Below are 16,642 nucleotides of genomic sequence, written 5' to 3'. Positions count from 1 at the left end.
TGTTAAAGTATAAGTATCTATTAGCCTAGACTGTTTTAAACCTGTAACCTTGAAAGAAACAATATCTACAAGATATTTGCAATTAAAAGTTTCAACTTTGTTTTATGAAATTCTTCTGACAACAAAAATCACCTATTTTTGCATTTCAGAATATAAATGTCATTCCAAATTTGAATTTCTGTTGTTGGGTGTCGCCTTTAACTAAAAAACAATTATCTATTATTCCCATAAGACCCTTGCGCCACGAAAAATCTATAAGAATGATATATCAGCAGTTATTAACAATGCTTTATGAAAAATTAATGGTGTTAAAAAATATTCATAAATCATAAATTTATTATGCCTGATCCTGGCTTAATGTTAGCTCCAAAGAATGATGAAGTACAGTAGATATTAATATTTAATAAGCATAATAATTCAGTCACTTCTGTTCATGAAGTGCAGAGTTTACAACCTTTGTTTGCTTTTTTTAAGTTGTATGCTGAAATATGCCTGTCACTGGGCACTTATAAAGGTACCAAGGTTGAAACTCGATCCCTAAGACACTTTTCTATACAATGTAAATGATTTGGCTATCCCCTTTAGCATGATCCATAAGCATAAGCCCTATCAATATGAATGCACCTAAAAGTAAAATGTACATCATTTGTAATCCTAATGGTCTTTGACCTAATTACCTGATGAGGCTATGATTGGTTCTTTAGGAACAAGTGTCATGAACAATGCTACTGTGATCAGTCTCATATGCTACTTCTGGTACTTCATTTAGTAATTTGGCTAAACATTCATTAACTTAAAGTATTTCATTAATAGTGCACTAGAGCAACATTTCAAATAATTTCATCAGATAAGAGACCATATATACAAGATGCAGGTTATTCTATTTTCATAACATTTGCAAAGGCCTTAAACTTATTACAATAGGATAAAGGACATAGAAAATGTATAGTGTTTTCATTATTGCATGCTTTATATTGTTTTTCACTTTAGATTTGTATATATTCATTATTAAATAATAAATTTGAGCTCAATTAGAAGAGATATCCTGAGTGCAAGACTAATCCTTCTACGGTTAAGGAGATGAAAAAGGTACAAGCACTGTAATTTTGTTATCATTCAAATTAAACATTACAGAAAGGTCAAACTTTACACCAAAATTTCCTAAAATGTATAGAACATTCAACAATTTAACATTTTTTTCAAATCAACAAAGATATATTGATACTGTCAATATATTAACCAGTTCTCAACTTTTCTTTATTACTTACATGTAGACGTCAAAAGCTCCGAGATGGATAACAGATGACAAGTTCAAGTTTGTACATTCTGATACTGAAATAGACTTTTCAATGTTACTTGTATGTCCGTTAATCTGATCCCAGAATATATCAAACACTGAACGTTTCCTCTCTGCTTCCAATCTTAATCTACTATAGCCACCCTCATACAAAGAACTGAACCACGAAGTTGATGATTCTAATCGCTTATTTAATACTAATATCCTTTTATTTTTCTCCACAGGAAAGTTATTAAACATTTTTAATCCAAGTCATAAAAAATTGTCGTAAAATTTAAAATTTACGATAAAAAAACATCACATTTCATACTGAACATTAAAATCTGTCAAGTCTTTCCGCATAACTTTTGTTCCAATTAAAATGATGATCATTCTTACAGGTGAAAACATCAATAATTAATTTGCAATACACAGCCAGTAATATAATGCTTAATTAGTGATTCTCAATAATTAAAGTGTTTGGTAGCAAAAAGATTAATTACTATATGATGACACTGAATCACTTCTGAACCCATTAATTTAAATTTTTCATTGATAAAGGTCTAAAAAAATCAAATGTTATAAAAAGTTCTAACTTCTGAAGAACATAATTTACTCAAAAACCAGATGCTAAAAGAAGACTTTCTTTTCCAAAATATTCTTCTATACAAATTCAAAAATTAAAACAAATTTAAAATTATCAAAAGTTTTGTTTTGTCCCATCTGCGGTATTCAAGCAAATTTATCAATTAATGGGTCCAATTAAATTCCACTTAAGAACTCTACGAAGGAAAACTAAATGCTTGTAACACAATCTGTCTAACACAAAAGACCTCCAATAACGATTGAGAAATGACGATCTGATCTTCGCCACGTCACAAAGCCAAGTGACAAGTTACAAAGAAATAATGCCTACTGCTTTAATTCATTGGTAAATAGGTAAGGGAATACATGTTATCCGTTACAACTTTTCACTATTGATCTGCCGTTGATGGAATTAATTAGAGTCGACAGACCTGACGTGAATAATCTGTCGAGAACTAGCATGAGAACAAACTATTAACCCAAAACTCTTGGTCCTATCATCCCTCGGAGGAGTTAAGAAAAGTGTGAAAACAAAACTATAACTTAACTAATCCTGAAAGGCTGCTAATGACAAGAAAAGGTTAGGGATGATACGGTAGGTATACTGACGGTGTCATTTTTCATTTATTTTGTTTTAGGAATAACTGTCAAAGTTTTTTGTTTATATCAGAAACGTGAAGGTTTTAACACTTTACACTACACGTACTGCATAGAAGTTAATATTGAAATGTTTTTCATTCTATAACTTACAGCAAATGCTGAAAATAGCATTAACTTTACTTAGTTAATATGTAAGAGTTCTTGCTCACTAAGGATGCCTGGTGGCTCTTTTTAAGGTAGTTGATGAGCAATTGGTGTGAAAGTTGTAATGTGTTACAGCATATAACATGTTCACATGAAGCTTGATGAAAGCCTTGATTTGTAGATTTTTAGGAAAAAGGGCAAAAATTTCATACCATAAAATATAAACAATAATTAGTCATCAGAAAGTTGTTCAACTATGTTGTGTTGATTAATTGATTGATTGGAGTTAAACGCCAGCTTCACCTCTATTGCATGTATTGTACTATTTCCCATCAATAATTTTTTGTTGGTGGAGTGACAATTAGAGAGAACAACTGACCTTCCATAGAAAAACTGACAATCCGAGTCAATCAAAGTTGGAGTCGTTATTGTGTTGATGTCCCATCAACATTATACCCCAATCTCCTTTTATTTACATTTTCAATTGCACTAAATAAATACTTTAGATTAAATCGCTATAAACCAATATGCTCAAACAAATATTAATTTCATTCCTTTGCCTGACCATATATGTTTATCTATAGCTAGACTTACAACAAATCAGTAAGAGTCAACACCAAGGAAACAAAAGTCATAAATATTGTTGCTGTAATTTTGACTTCTTGACAAATGCCAACAATAGCATCCCTGCTCTATACTAGTTATTTCCCATTTGTCTGACCTTTAATCGTAAATATTGGCACTTTATCACCATTCATCGTGGCGTTAATTATATTTACGGGAATTTTTCATGATTTAATCAAAGTTTGCCAATTGTATAAGATGATGTTGCCCAGATCTAAATCGTTTAGTAATGTTTGCTTCATAGGGATTTATAAATTTGTTTTTCTTGCATATACAGTTTAGTTTCTAATAATAATTTGCTTCAAGATTGATCAGTCTTCTGGAAACCAGACTTAATATTCCCAAATGCTGCATTTCGGATATATCATTACAATGATTTTATTATTTAAAATAGAAAATCTTGTCTGGAACATTGTAATGCACATATTTTTACCAATTTCCGATAAAATGTATTTTATCGAAAATAGGTAAAAATTTGTGATATAAGCTTTAGCACTTTGCTTATGATAAACTCTCCAAAACTCTCTAGAATTTACAGGTTCAATATATTACATGTACTAAAATGTGTTTGTTAAGTAAAATACATCACATATAATAATATGAATTGATAATGATTGCTTTATTTTTATTCAGCATTTTCTTCTTAAATTATCTCCTGATTTAGTCAATGGTAGGAGGATAAAGTACAAATGTATCAATATAGTTATTTAACTCGTTTCCAAGGTTATGTTGTGCCTTGTCAAAATAAGGAATCAGGCCCGGGCATCCGACTGTCCTTTAATTTTCATCTTTTTCAAACCAGTATAAATTGCTATCTTGTCCACGGAAAATTATCAGAGCGTCTTTTAAAGCCCAGACACTCTAAACATACTAAAGGTATGAAAAATCATCGGAATCAAAAATTTAGAGGAAACATTGAAAAAGTCTCAGCAAGAGAGGGATTATGATAGAAAAGTACTGAGAATAATTCAATCTTCAAATGAAGGCTACACATTATCAGTATAAAAAATATATTTTTCTTGTTAATTTCTAGACAAACCTTTTGGGATACAAAAAAAAGATAGATGTCCTTGGTTATACAGTACAATTACCATTTTCTTTCAAAGAAAACAATCATATGGTGAAAGTTGTCAGAAAACAATTATGGTTTGTAACTTAATCTGACCAAACCACCTGATCATTTTTTCCAATTATGAAAATACAACAAAAACTAGACTGCAAAGTCCAGAGGTGTCTTATTGAGGCTAGCCAAAGATTTTCTTACAGATCCATGCATTACATCTGTTTTCTATATATAGCATTAATTGACCATCAAGTCAATATATATCTGTCTTCAAATTAAATTTTAATGTGTTATAACTCTTTGAAAGGTAATTTGTGTTGAAATTGTCTAAACAAATGCCAAGAAAAACACACAACTTCCATTTTCAGGTTTGAGCATGTTTGCATGAAGGAACTCCAAAGATACCAATTTTTTTTTTAGAACTATTATGAATCCAAACTTTTGAGAATTAATATGAATCCATTTTTTTTTTAAGAATTTTAGAAATCCAAACTTTTTTAGAATTATTATGAATCCAAACTTTATTAGAATCCACAGAAGAGAAAATATATATTCAAATATCTTTAAACAATAGTGAAAAAGTCCTTAACAATTTCAAACCTATCCTGTTTCAGATGCATGGAACAAAAGGGTCATCAATAAGCCATTAAATCTTTCAAAGACCATCAACAGAAATTCTGACATCCAATGAACAATTAACTCCCCTGTTTTGGGAATGGCAAATCTAACTTAAGCCAAACATAAATTGAATTAGCTAACAACATAATAGTTGACAACAGCTGTCAGAGGATGCTGGACAATGATAATACAATAAGACGTGTTCATAAACCGCTGACAAGTTCTAAAATTATATGTTCCAAAACAGAGGTATGATGTAAAATTAAGCGATAAAAGTCATTTTCTTGAAGACCAGTGGGAAAGACATTTCCAATAAAGACGACCAGACAAAATAGTGCCGAAGATTTTAAACTGTCACCATAACTTTATATTAGTGCTAGAGTACAGAGAATAAATTTTTCAGACAAAATACATCAATTTCTTTATAATAATATTATATAATATAATTGTACATTTTCCCCTCATTGGGATACTACATATTGTTCAATCGATAAAAAATTCACCTGATGATTGGTATATTGGCAAATTATTGGTTAAGCCAAACCAAATGACTGTAGATTATGTAACCAATGTGTTTTCAAAGAGCCACCATGATCACAAATTACATTGTCAGTTTACTAAAATTTCTTCCTTAAAATGTTTCTTTTTGCTTGTATATATCTCCTCAAGAATTCAAGTATTTATACCTCCTTGACAAATAATTTTTTGGAATTTTGAGTGTTCCTGGTTAATTGATAATTTTAACAAAAGTGAGAAGCAGGGACACAGGTTTTTAATCTTCCCTGACTTGTTCGTAATCTTGCTGACTTATATCCATGTTTCTTAAATTGTGTTTTCTTGTCATAAGAATTTTGTTATACCTCAAACAGAAACAGTACTACAATCTACCGAAACTTATATTTTTGGACTGCAAAAGTCACAAGGTAATGTTTTTCTCCTTCTGTCAATGACATGTTTACACTAAATCAATTGGATGATGGATGTGTACAAATTGATATTATCAGATTATAGTCTAAGATACATGCTTTTTCATTAGTTGTTATTGGCTTTGACCACATCACCTTATTTCTATAAAGATACTTGGCTGTGTCTTAATTCTTAATGTCACAATCTTTTTTTTATTCTAATTTAAATTACATTCTTAGATTTCTTTAAAATGAATCCTTAATGAATTAAGATAGTATTTCATATTAACCTATTAAAGAAATAATGACATTCAACATGAAATATCAATGGATTTTCTCTTTCGATAGTAAAAGTTCTACAATGTAAATAAACATCCTACAGATCATAGCCCATCATCATCCCTCAATAACACAAACATCTCATTTTTTCATTACTCAAGCACACAAAAGTAACAATTTTCTCTTTTATCAACTCTGATAACCAACGACCCAAATGTAATTAAAGTTTACTCTTAATTTCTTTTCTTTTTATTATACAACAAGCGACATAAACAAACAAATGAAATCTCCGCACAGAACTAACAATGCAATAAACAGTTTCTCACTGGGAAAAAAACAAATTAATTTTTTAATTCCAAGGCATTCAAACCAGGGATAACAATCTCACCAGCAAAGTAAAAACTCAGCACGCTATTATAACTGTTGCTTAATGGACACATTGTACACAGACTTCTGGGATATCATTGGTAAATGTAAGATTAATTACACATATCAGACCATATGACATGGCTACATTAGGGCATTTCTCACTAATGCTCTCCACGACATATTATTAATTATAATCCCCCAGTGGATTGTCATAAAGAGTTCTACCAAAAACCTTTGCATTATTAAAGAAGGATATTTACAATTGGACAATAAAGGTCAATTATCTTCAATGTGGTACTTTACAATAAATGTTGACGTTTGGCTGTAACACGAAACCATTAGCTGGCTGCAGACAAATTAAATTTCTTTTCCCTTTATTTTTTTTCTTCTAAATGTCACAAATTCAATTTGTTTAAAAAGCTCCTGTTCTGAAATGCTTCCATGATCCATAAAGTTTTATAAGCAGCACATCTTCCCTTTAAAGAACTTAAATCTCCCATAAACTTTACTGGGTTTATAATTATGAAGTCTAGCTTGAACAAAACATCTGTCAAGAAACTTAAAATACATATTGTACTTCTATGTTTTCCACATGTCTTTCTAAAAAAAAGAAGATGTGGCATGATTGCCAATGTGAAAAAAATATAGAAGTACAATGTACTGTATTTTAAGTTTCCTGACAGATGTTTTGTTCAAGCTAGACCTCATTATTATAAACACAGTAAAATCACATCATAATTTACCAGAAGTAGGATAAAATGCTGTTTGTTAACATTCTTCTCTGTGGTCTTATATATATATAGCAGTCATACAATCTTCTAATTGTTTTTTACTATTGCAAGTAGATAAGTTAGATAAGTTAGAGCCTAAAAATGGCATTGAACATGAAATAAATAAGTTAATAAAATGTTCTAAAATTCTTTTTTTTAATCATAGAATAATTTTATCTTTTATGTATAAATATTTCCATTCCTATATTTGCTAAGTATAGTTTACTGAAATTTTTCCCTGCATAAGTTCAGGAATCCCAAAAGTTATGCATTTTATTTTCACTCTTTCTTTTTCAAAGAACTACTTATTTAGGGATGTATTTGAATAAGTTATGCAATCAACTCTAAGCTACAGCCAAAACCTAATGTGAAATTATCACGAAATGATTTTTATCACAAAGTTGAATGAAACACTCAGCCCTGAGATAAAGCCACCAGCAAAAGATCTTGGAGATATTATCTCTATCCTTATAATTAATTTAACACTCAGCCCTGAGATAAAGCCACCAGCAAAAGATCTGGGAGATTTTATCTATCCTTATAATTAATTTACCACCAATCTGTGAACATATAATCCTATTGCTTTGTAGAATCAATCAAAAGTCATACTTAATTACTAGGAAAGAACATTTGTAATAATCTAACTAGACTTTTGTTTACTAGGAAATAACAAGGTCTTGTTGGCCACAGATATACATTGTATGCGTCACAGATGACATTGGAAAATGGATATAACACAGAAGTCTTTTCAAGGACAAACAGATGACCTTCTGTCAATCCTAATGTTGTCTTAAAATTACATGAGGAATTGGAACTAATTTTTGATGAACGGAGGGAAGGAAGAAAAAACAGACTGACTGACCAACATTTGTATACCATAATTCGACGATACCCTCTTCAACTGGTCAGGCTAATATAAACTAAAACTGACAAAACTTAAACCATACTTCAAGCGTTCTTCTTGAACATGTTGAACTGTTTTATAAACAGAGAAGAAAGGTTAATAGGAAGACTAAATCTTGAAGAAAATCATAGGTCACATGGACCCTGATGAGATCAATTTATTTTCTTGCAATAAGGTTTCAGCAATGTTTGTGAATTTATTTTATCAATATTTAACCCAACTGACTTCTGATAGAAAATTATTATCAATATTCTAATCTAGGGGGAAAACATAGGATTGAGTGTTTACTAACATGTAAACCCTGCCATATATTCAGATCTCAAAAGCTACAGTAAAGCAGCTACAGTAAAATGTATTTATATAATATGTATGAAGGGATACATTTTCTAAAAAAAATTTTCTTCACACCTTAATTTCTTACTTTTAACAACAAGGAATTGCACCACTAACCATCAAATCTATAAATAAACACTGTACCGGTACTAAATTTGTTTTCAACAGTGAATTTCTCTATTTGGTGAAAAGAATCAATTGTTTTCTCTCTTTAATTTCTAGTCCTGTAATCATCATTCACATTACAATGTATTATGGACAACCATAAAATTTCAATCTACAATCTATGGATGGACATTAAATTCAATCAGGTCACATGTTGTCAGTTTCATAGCCTCTCGGTGGCCATAACTTCCATTTAAATATAAACTCAAATCGAGGTTCCTGGTATATAAATCTCAAAGACATGACAAAACCCAGAAAGATCGGTGATTTAAAAGACAGACTATCTGATCTTATTATCAGTTTTCACACCAACAGCTCCAAGCCTTAAAATATGATCTACATGGCCAATTTGTTTACAGATCCTACTATTGGGGACTGATATAGTGGTATAATTCACAGAATCTACACATTATCTAATATTAAATTGGATTTTCCCTCTCAAAATAACTATAGTTAGGCATGTGTAGGTGGAGAATTCTCTATGCACTATTTAATACCATTTCTTTCTGAACTTTTCACAGGGATTTGATATTTCTTTGATTGATACAATTTTACACAAAGCTTCCTACACACTGTCTATGGTGGATAAATTTTACATTTTCATCAACTTCAAATTATTACATTCAATTTGACAGTGAAGATTGAATACTGTCAAAAATATCTTTTCTTGTCTTCCAATCTAAAAGGGTTGTTGTAAAATAGTAAGTTTATTAATAGTTTAAGCCTCCACAGGCAAAATATTGTACCAAATCTATATTTATGAAATATATGGAAATTGATACTCAATAAAATAGATGCTCCAAGGAATCATCTATGTGTCATTTTCCCCCAAATAATGTTTTTTTATTGATTTACCCCTTTTTTCTTTTTTAAGCTCCAGTAATATTTGCCTGATCATCAGGAGTATCATAATTCTTATACTTTGCATAAGATAATAATTGCCAAGTTTGAATAGTAGATTCAAAATAATTTGTAGAAAAATATATACAACACGGTGCCATTATAAAATGTACAAATGCTTTGTGTAAATGACTGACTCATGCGCAAGATAAAATACATGTATTTTACAGTAACCAAACTATTTTGTAGACATTGGTCCCTTCAGGTCATGCGCAAGATAAAATACATGTATTTTACAGTAACTAAACTATATATAATTGAGATGCTTCATACTGCTACCCAGTTGAAGTCATCAGTAAACTTTCGGCTTTGTTGTCTCTTTGACATATTCCTCATTTCCATTCTCAATTTTATTTTCATAATAATTGAACTTTGTGTTACCTTTGTATGATATAGATATAGGAAGATGTGGTATGAGTGCCAATGAGACAACTCTCCATCCAAATAACAATTCATAAAAGTAAACCATTATAGACAGACAATTGTAGACATTGGTCCCTTCAGGTCATGCGCAAGATAAAATACATGTATTTTACAGTAACCAAACTATATATAATTGAGATGCTTCATACTGCTACCCAGTTGAAGTCATCAGTAAACTTTCGGCTTTGTTGTCTCTTTGACATATTCCACATTTCCATTCTCGATTTTATTTTCATAATAATAGAACTTTGTGTTACCTTTGTATGATATAGATATATGAAGATGTGGTATGAGTGCCAATGAGACAACTCTCCATCCAAATAACAATTCATAAAAGTAAACCATTATAGGTCAAGGTACGGCCTTCAACATATGTATACTTACATTGGACGTCCATGTTCATCTTTGTCGAGCACTCCCTCAGTCACACCCTCTTTATTGATTAACATGGTTCTAAACATGGATACTTTCTTTTCAATTTCATCTTGTGAATACCTAAAAGTAATAATAAGTCATTATCATATTAGTAAATTACTGATTAAAAATAGCTAATGATTGCATTAAAAGGAAGAAAATTATTATATGATTAAACACATTTGTTCTAGAGGTTATTTTAAATGTGTAAATACGACCAATTCATTTACAATCTGAATATTTTTCATTTTTAGCCATGAAGTTTATTTTCGATTTAAGAGTTTGACTGTCCCTCTGGTATCTTTCGTCCCTCTTTTATAAGGATACAAGACGCCCTCTTTTTTCTCTCTACAAAATTATCTAATTTCCCTTCCAACCAACACCAGTAAATGATTTGAGCCACTACAGAGTAAATGAAACAAGAATGTGTCCCTAGTACAAGGATGCCCCATCCGCACTATCATTTTCTATGTTCAATGGACTGTGAAAATGGGGGAAAATCTCTAATTTTGCATTAAAATTAGAAAGATCATATCATAAGGAACATGTGTACTAAGTTTCAAGTTGTTTGGACTTCAACTTCATCAAAAACTTAACCTCAATCAAAAAATTTAACCCTAAACTTGCACTATCATTTTCTATGTTCAGTGGACCGTGAAAATGGGAGAAAATATCTAACTTTGCATTAAAATTAGAAAGATCATATCATTAGGAACATGTGTACTAAGTCACTTTCAAGTTGATTGGACTTCAACTTCATTAAAAACTACCTCAACCAAAAACTTTAACCTGAAGCGGGACAGACAAACGGACGAACAGACAGACGGACGAATGAACAGACAGACAAACGGATCGACGCACAGACCAAAAAACATAATGCCCATAAATGGGCAAAAAAAATATAAAGTATGGCCTTATCATGCATCTGATTCTATGATTAATTGTTCCAATACATGTAATTAATAGAGCTGTCAAGTTACAGATGCTGGTCTGGACTTGTTGGAAAGAAAAGATTTTCCCAGGAGCAAGTCAGGCTACACAGCAATTACATTTACAAGGAGATCAGTTACGAAGAAATGGGTGTTTCTGTCAAAGACAGCAGCCAAATATACCATACTTCAGATCAAAAGTCTAACAACCTGCAGACACTTTCAATATACCATACTTCAGATCAAAAGTCTAACAACCTGCAGACACTTTCAATATACCATACTTCAGATCAAAAGTCTAACAACCTGCAGACACTTTCAATATACCATACTTCAGATCAAAAGTCTAACAACCTGCAGACACTTTCAATATACCATACTTCAGATCAAAAGTCTTAACAAACGAGCAGACACTTTCAATATACCATACTTCAGATCAAAAGTCTAACAACCTGCAGACACTTTCAATATACCATACTTCAGATCAAAAGTCTTAACAAACGAGCAGACACTTTCAATATACCATACTTCAGATCAAAAGTCTAACAACCTGCAGACACTTTCAATATACCATACTTCAGATCAAAAGTCTAACAACCTGCAGACACTTTCAATATACCATACTTCAGATCAAAAGTCTTAACAAACGAGCAGACACTTTCAATATACCATACTTCAGATCAAAAGTCTAACAACCTGCAGACACTTTCAATATACCATACTTCAGATCAAAAGTCTTAACAAACGAGCAGACACTTTCAATATACCATACTTCAGATCAAAAGTCTAACAACCTGCAGACACTTTCAATATACCATACTTCAGATCAAAAGTCTAACAACCTGCAGACACTTTCAATATACCATACTTCAGATCAAAAGTCTAACAACCTGCAGACACTTTCAATATACCATACTTCAGATCAAAAGTCTTAACAAACGAGCAGACACTTTCAATATACCATACTTCAGATCAAAAGTCTTAACAAACGAGCAGACACTTTCAATATACCATACTTCAGATCAAAAGTCTAACAACCTGCAGACACTTTCAATATACCATACTTCAGATCAAAAGTCTTAACAAACGAGCAGACACTTTCAATATACCATACTTCAGATCAAAAGTCTTAACAAACGAGCAGACACTTTCAATATACCATACTTCAGATCAAAAGTCTAACAACCTGCAGACACTTTCAATATACCATACTTCAGATCAAAAGTCTTAACAAACGAGCAGACACTTTCAATATACCATACTTCAGATCAAAAGTCTAACAACCTGCAGACACTTTCAATATACCATACTTCAGAACAAAAGTCTAACAACCTGCAGACACTTTCAATATACCATACTTCAGATCAAAAGTCTAACAACCTGCAGACACTTTCAATATACCATACTTCAGATCAAAAGTCTTAACAAACGAGCAGACACTTTCAATATACCATACTTCAGATCAAAAGTCTAACAACCTGCAGACACTTTCAATATACCATACTTCAGAACAAAAGTCTTAACAAACGAGCAGACACTTTCAATATACCATACTTCAGATCAAAAGTCTAACAACCTGCAGACACTTTCAATATACCATACTTCAGATCAAAAGTCTTAACAAACGAGCAGACACTTTCAATATACCATACTTCAGATCAAAAGTCTTAACAAACGAGCAGACACTTTCAATATACCATACTTCAGATCAAAAGTCTAACAACCTGCAGACACTTTCAATATACCATACTTCAGATCAAAAGTCTTAACAAACGAGCAGACACTTTCAATATACCATACTTCAGATCAAAAGTCTAACAACCTGCAGACACTTTCAATATACCATACTTCAGAACAAAAGTCTAACAACCTGCAGACACTTTCAATATACCATACTTCAGATCAAAAGTCTAACAACCTGCAGACACTTTCAATATACCATACTTCAGAACAAAAGTCTAACAACCTGCAGACACTTTCAATATACCATACTTCAGATCAAAAGTCTTAACAAACGAGCAGACACTTTCAATATACCATACTTCAGATCAAAAGTCTAACAACCTGCAGACACTTTCAATATACCATACTTCAGATCAAAAGTCTAACAACCTGCAGACACTTTCAATATACCATACTTCAGATCAAAAGTCTTAACAAACGAGCAGACACTTTCAATATACCATACTTCAGATCAAAAGTCTTAACAAACGAGCAGACACTTTCAATATACCATACTTCAGATCAAAAGTCTAACAACCTGCAGACACTTTCAATATACCATACTTCAGATCAAAAGTCTTAACAAACGAGCAGACACTTTCAATATACCATACTTCAGATCAAAAGTCTAACAACCTGCAGACACTTTCAATATACCATACTTCAGATCAAAAGTCTAACAACCTGCAGACACTTTCAATATACCATACTTCAGATCAAAAGTCTAACAACCTGCAGACACTTTCAATATACCATACTTCAGATCAAAAGTCTAACAACCTGCAGACACTTTCAATATACCATACTTCAGATCAAAAGTCTAACAACCTGCAGACACTTTCAATATACCATACTTCAGAACAAAAGTCTTAACAAACGAGCAGACACTTTCAATATACCATACTTCAGATCAAAAGTCTAACAACCTGCAGACACTTTCAATATACCATACTTCAGATCAAAAGTCTTAACAAACGAGCAGACACTTTCAATATACCATACTTCAGATCAAAAGTCTAACAACCTGCAGACACTTTCAATATACCATACTTCAGATCAAAAGTCTAACAACCTGCAGACACTTTCAATATACCATACTTCAGATCAAAAGTCTAACAACCTGCAGACACTTTCAATATACCATACTTCAGATCAAAAGTCTTAACAAACGAGCAGACACTTTCAATATACCATACTTCAGATCAAAAGTCTTAACAAACGAGCAGACACTTTCAATATACCATACTTCAGATCAAAAGTCTTAACAAACGAGCAGACACTTTCAATATACCATACTTCAGATCAAAAGTCTTAACAAACGAGCAGACACTTTCAATATACCATACTTCAGATCAAAAGTCTTAACAAACGAGCAGACACTTTCAATATACCATACTTCAGATCAAAAGTCTTAACAAACGAGCAGACACTTTCAATATACCATACTTCAGATCAAAAGTCTAACAACCTGCAGACACTTTCAATATACCATACTTCAGATCAAAAGTCTAACAACCTGCAGACACTTTCAATATACCATACTTCAGATCAAAAGTCTAACAACCTGCAGACACTTTCAATATACCATACTTCAGATCAAAAGTCTTAACAAACGAGCAGACACTTTCAATATACCATACTTCAGATCAAAAGTCTAACAACCTGCAGACACTTTCAATATACCATACTTCAGATCAAAAGTCTAACAACCTGCAGACACTTTCAATATACCATACTTCAGATCAAAAGTCTAACAACCTGCAGACACTTTCAATATACCATACTTCAGATCAAAAGTCTTAACAAACGAGCAGACACTTTCAATATACCATACTTCAGATCAAAAGTCTAACAACCTGCAGACACTTTCAATATACCATACTTCAGATCAAAAGTCTAACAACCTGCAGACACTTTCAATATACCATACTTCAGATCAAAAGTCTTAACAAACGAGCAGACACTTTCAATATACCATACTTCAGATCAAAAGTCTAACAACCTGCAGACACTTTCAATATACCATACTTCAGATCAAAAGTCTTAACAAACGAGCAGACACTTTCAATATACCATACTTCAGATCAAAAGTCTTAACAAACGAGCAGACACTTTCAATATACCATACTTCAGATCAAAAGTCTTAACAAACGAGCAGACACTTTCAATATACCATACTTCAGATCAAAAGTCTAACAACCTGCAGACACTTTCAATATACCATACTTCAGATCAAAAGTCTAACAACCTGCAGACACTTTCAATATACCATACTTCAGATCAAAAGTCTAACAACCTGCAGACACTTTCAATATACCATACTTCAGATCAAAAGTCTTAACAAACGAGCAGACACTTTCAATATACCATACTTCAGATCAAAAGTCTAACAACCTGCAGACACTTTCAATATACCATACTTCAGATCAAAAGTCTAACAACCTGCAGACACTTTCAATATACCATACTTCAGATCAAAAGTCTAACAACCTGCAGACACTTTCAATATACCATACTTCAGATCAAAAGTCTAACAACCTGCAGACACTTTCAATATACCATACTTCAGATCAAAAGTCTAACAACCTGCAGACACTTTCAATATACCATACTTCAGATCAAAAGTCTAACAACCTGCAGACACTTTCAATATACCATACTTCAGATCAAAAGTCTAACAACCTGCAGACACTTTCAATATACCATACTTCAGATCAAAAGTCTAACAACCTGCAGACACTTTCAATATACCATACTTCAGAACAAAAGTCTTAACAAACGAGCAGACACTTTCAATATACCATACTTCAGATCAAAAGTCTAACAACCTGCAGACACTTTCAATATACCATACTTCAGATCAAAAGTCTTAACAAACGAGCAGACACTTTCAATATACCATACTTCAGATCAAAAGTCTAACAACCTGCAGACACTTTCAATATACCATACTTCAGATCAAAAGTCTAACAACCTGCAGACACTTTCAATATACCATACTTCAGATCAAAAGTCTAACAACCTGCAGACACTTTCAATATACCATACTTCAGATCAAAAGTCTTAACAAACGAGCAGACACTTTCAATATACCATACTTCAGATCAAAAGTCTTAACAAACGAGCAGACACTTTCAATATACCATACTTCAGATCAAAAGTCTTAACAAACGAGCAGACACTTTCAATATACCATACTTCAGATCAAAAGTCTTAACAAACGAGCAGACACTTTCAATATACCATACTTCAGATCAAAAGTCTTAACAAACGAGCAGACACTTTCAATATACCATACTTCAGATCAAAAGTCTTAACAAACGAGCAGACACTTTCAATATACCATACTTCAGATCAAAAGTCTAACAACCTGCAGACACTTTCAATATACCATACTTCAGATCAAAAGTCTAACAACCTGCAGACACTTTCAATATACCATACTTCAGATCAAAAGTCTAACAACCTGCAGACACTTTCAATATACCATACTTCAGATCAAAAGTCTTAACAAACGAGCAGACACTTTCAATATACCATACTTCAGATCAAAAGTCTAACAACCTGCAGACACTTTCAATATACCATACTTCAGATCAAAAGTCTAACAACCTGCAGA

General features: G+C 32.0%; 1 protein-coding gene across 4 annotated transcripts in view; it reads right to left on the bottom strand.

Moving 5' to 3' along the window:
* LOC139527618 (serine/arginine repetitive matrix protein 2-like) overlaps positions 1–16,642 on the bottom strand; it is a 63,199-nt gene that overhangs the window by 35,305 nt on the left and 11,252 nt on the right. For all 4 annotated transcript variants that reach the window (XR_011665400.1, XR_011665399.1, XM_071323150.1 and 1 more), the window contains exon 3: positions 10,343–10,453. Coding sequence is in view for 2 of the 4 variants with exons in the window: in XM_071323150.1 (XP_071179251.1) it covers positions 10,343–10,453 (111 nt within the window). In the remaining 2 variants the exon portion in view is untranslated. The remainder of the gene's footprint in view (positions 1–10,342; positions 10,454–16,642) is intronic.

The sequence above is a fragment of the Mytilus edulis genome, chromosome 6 (genome assembly GCF_963676685.1).
Source record: "Mytilus edulis chromosome 6, xbMytEdul2.2, whole genome shotgun sequence".
Taxonomy (NCBI): domain Eukaryota; kingdom Metazoa; phylum Mollusca; class Bivalvia; order Mytilida; family Mytilidae; genus Mytilus; species Mytilus edulis.
Note: the sequence above shows the minus strand (reverse complement) of the source record. Positions and strands in the feature narration are given on the sequence as shown.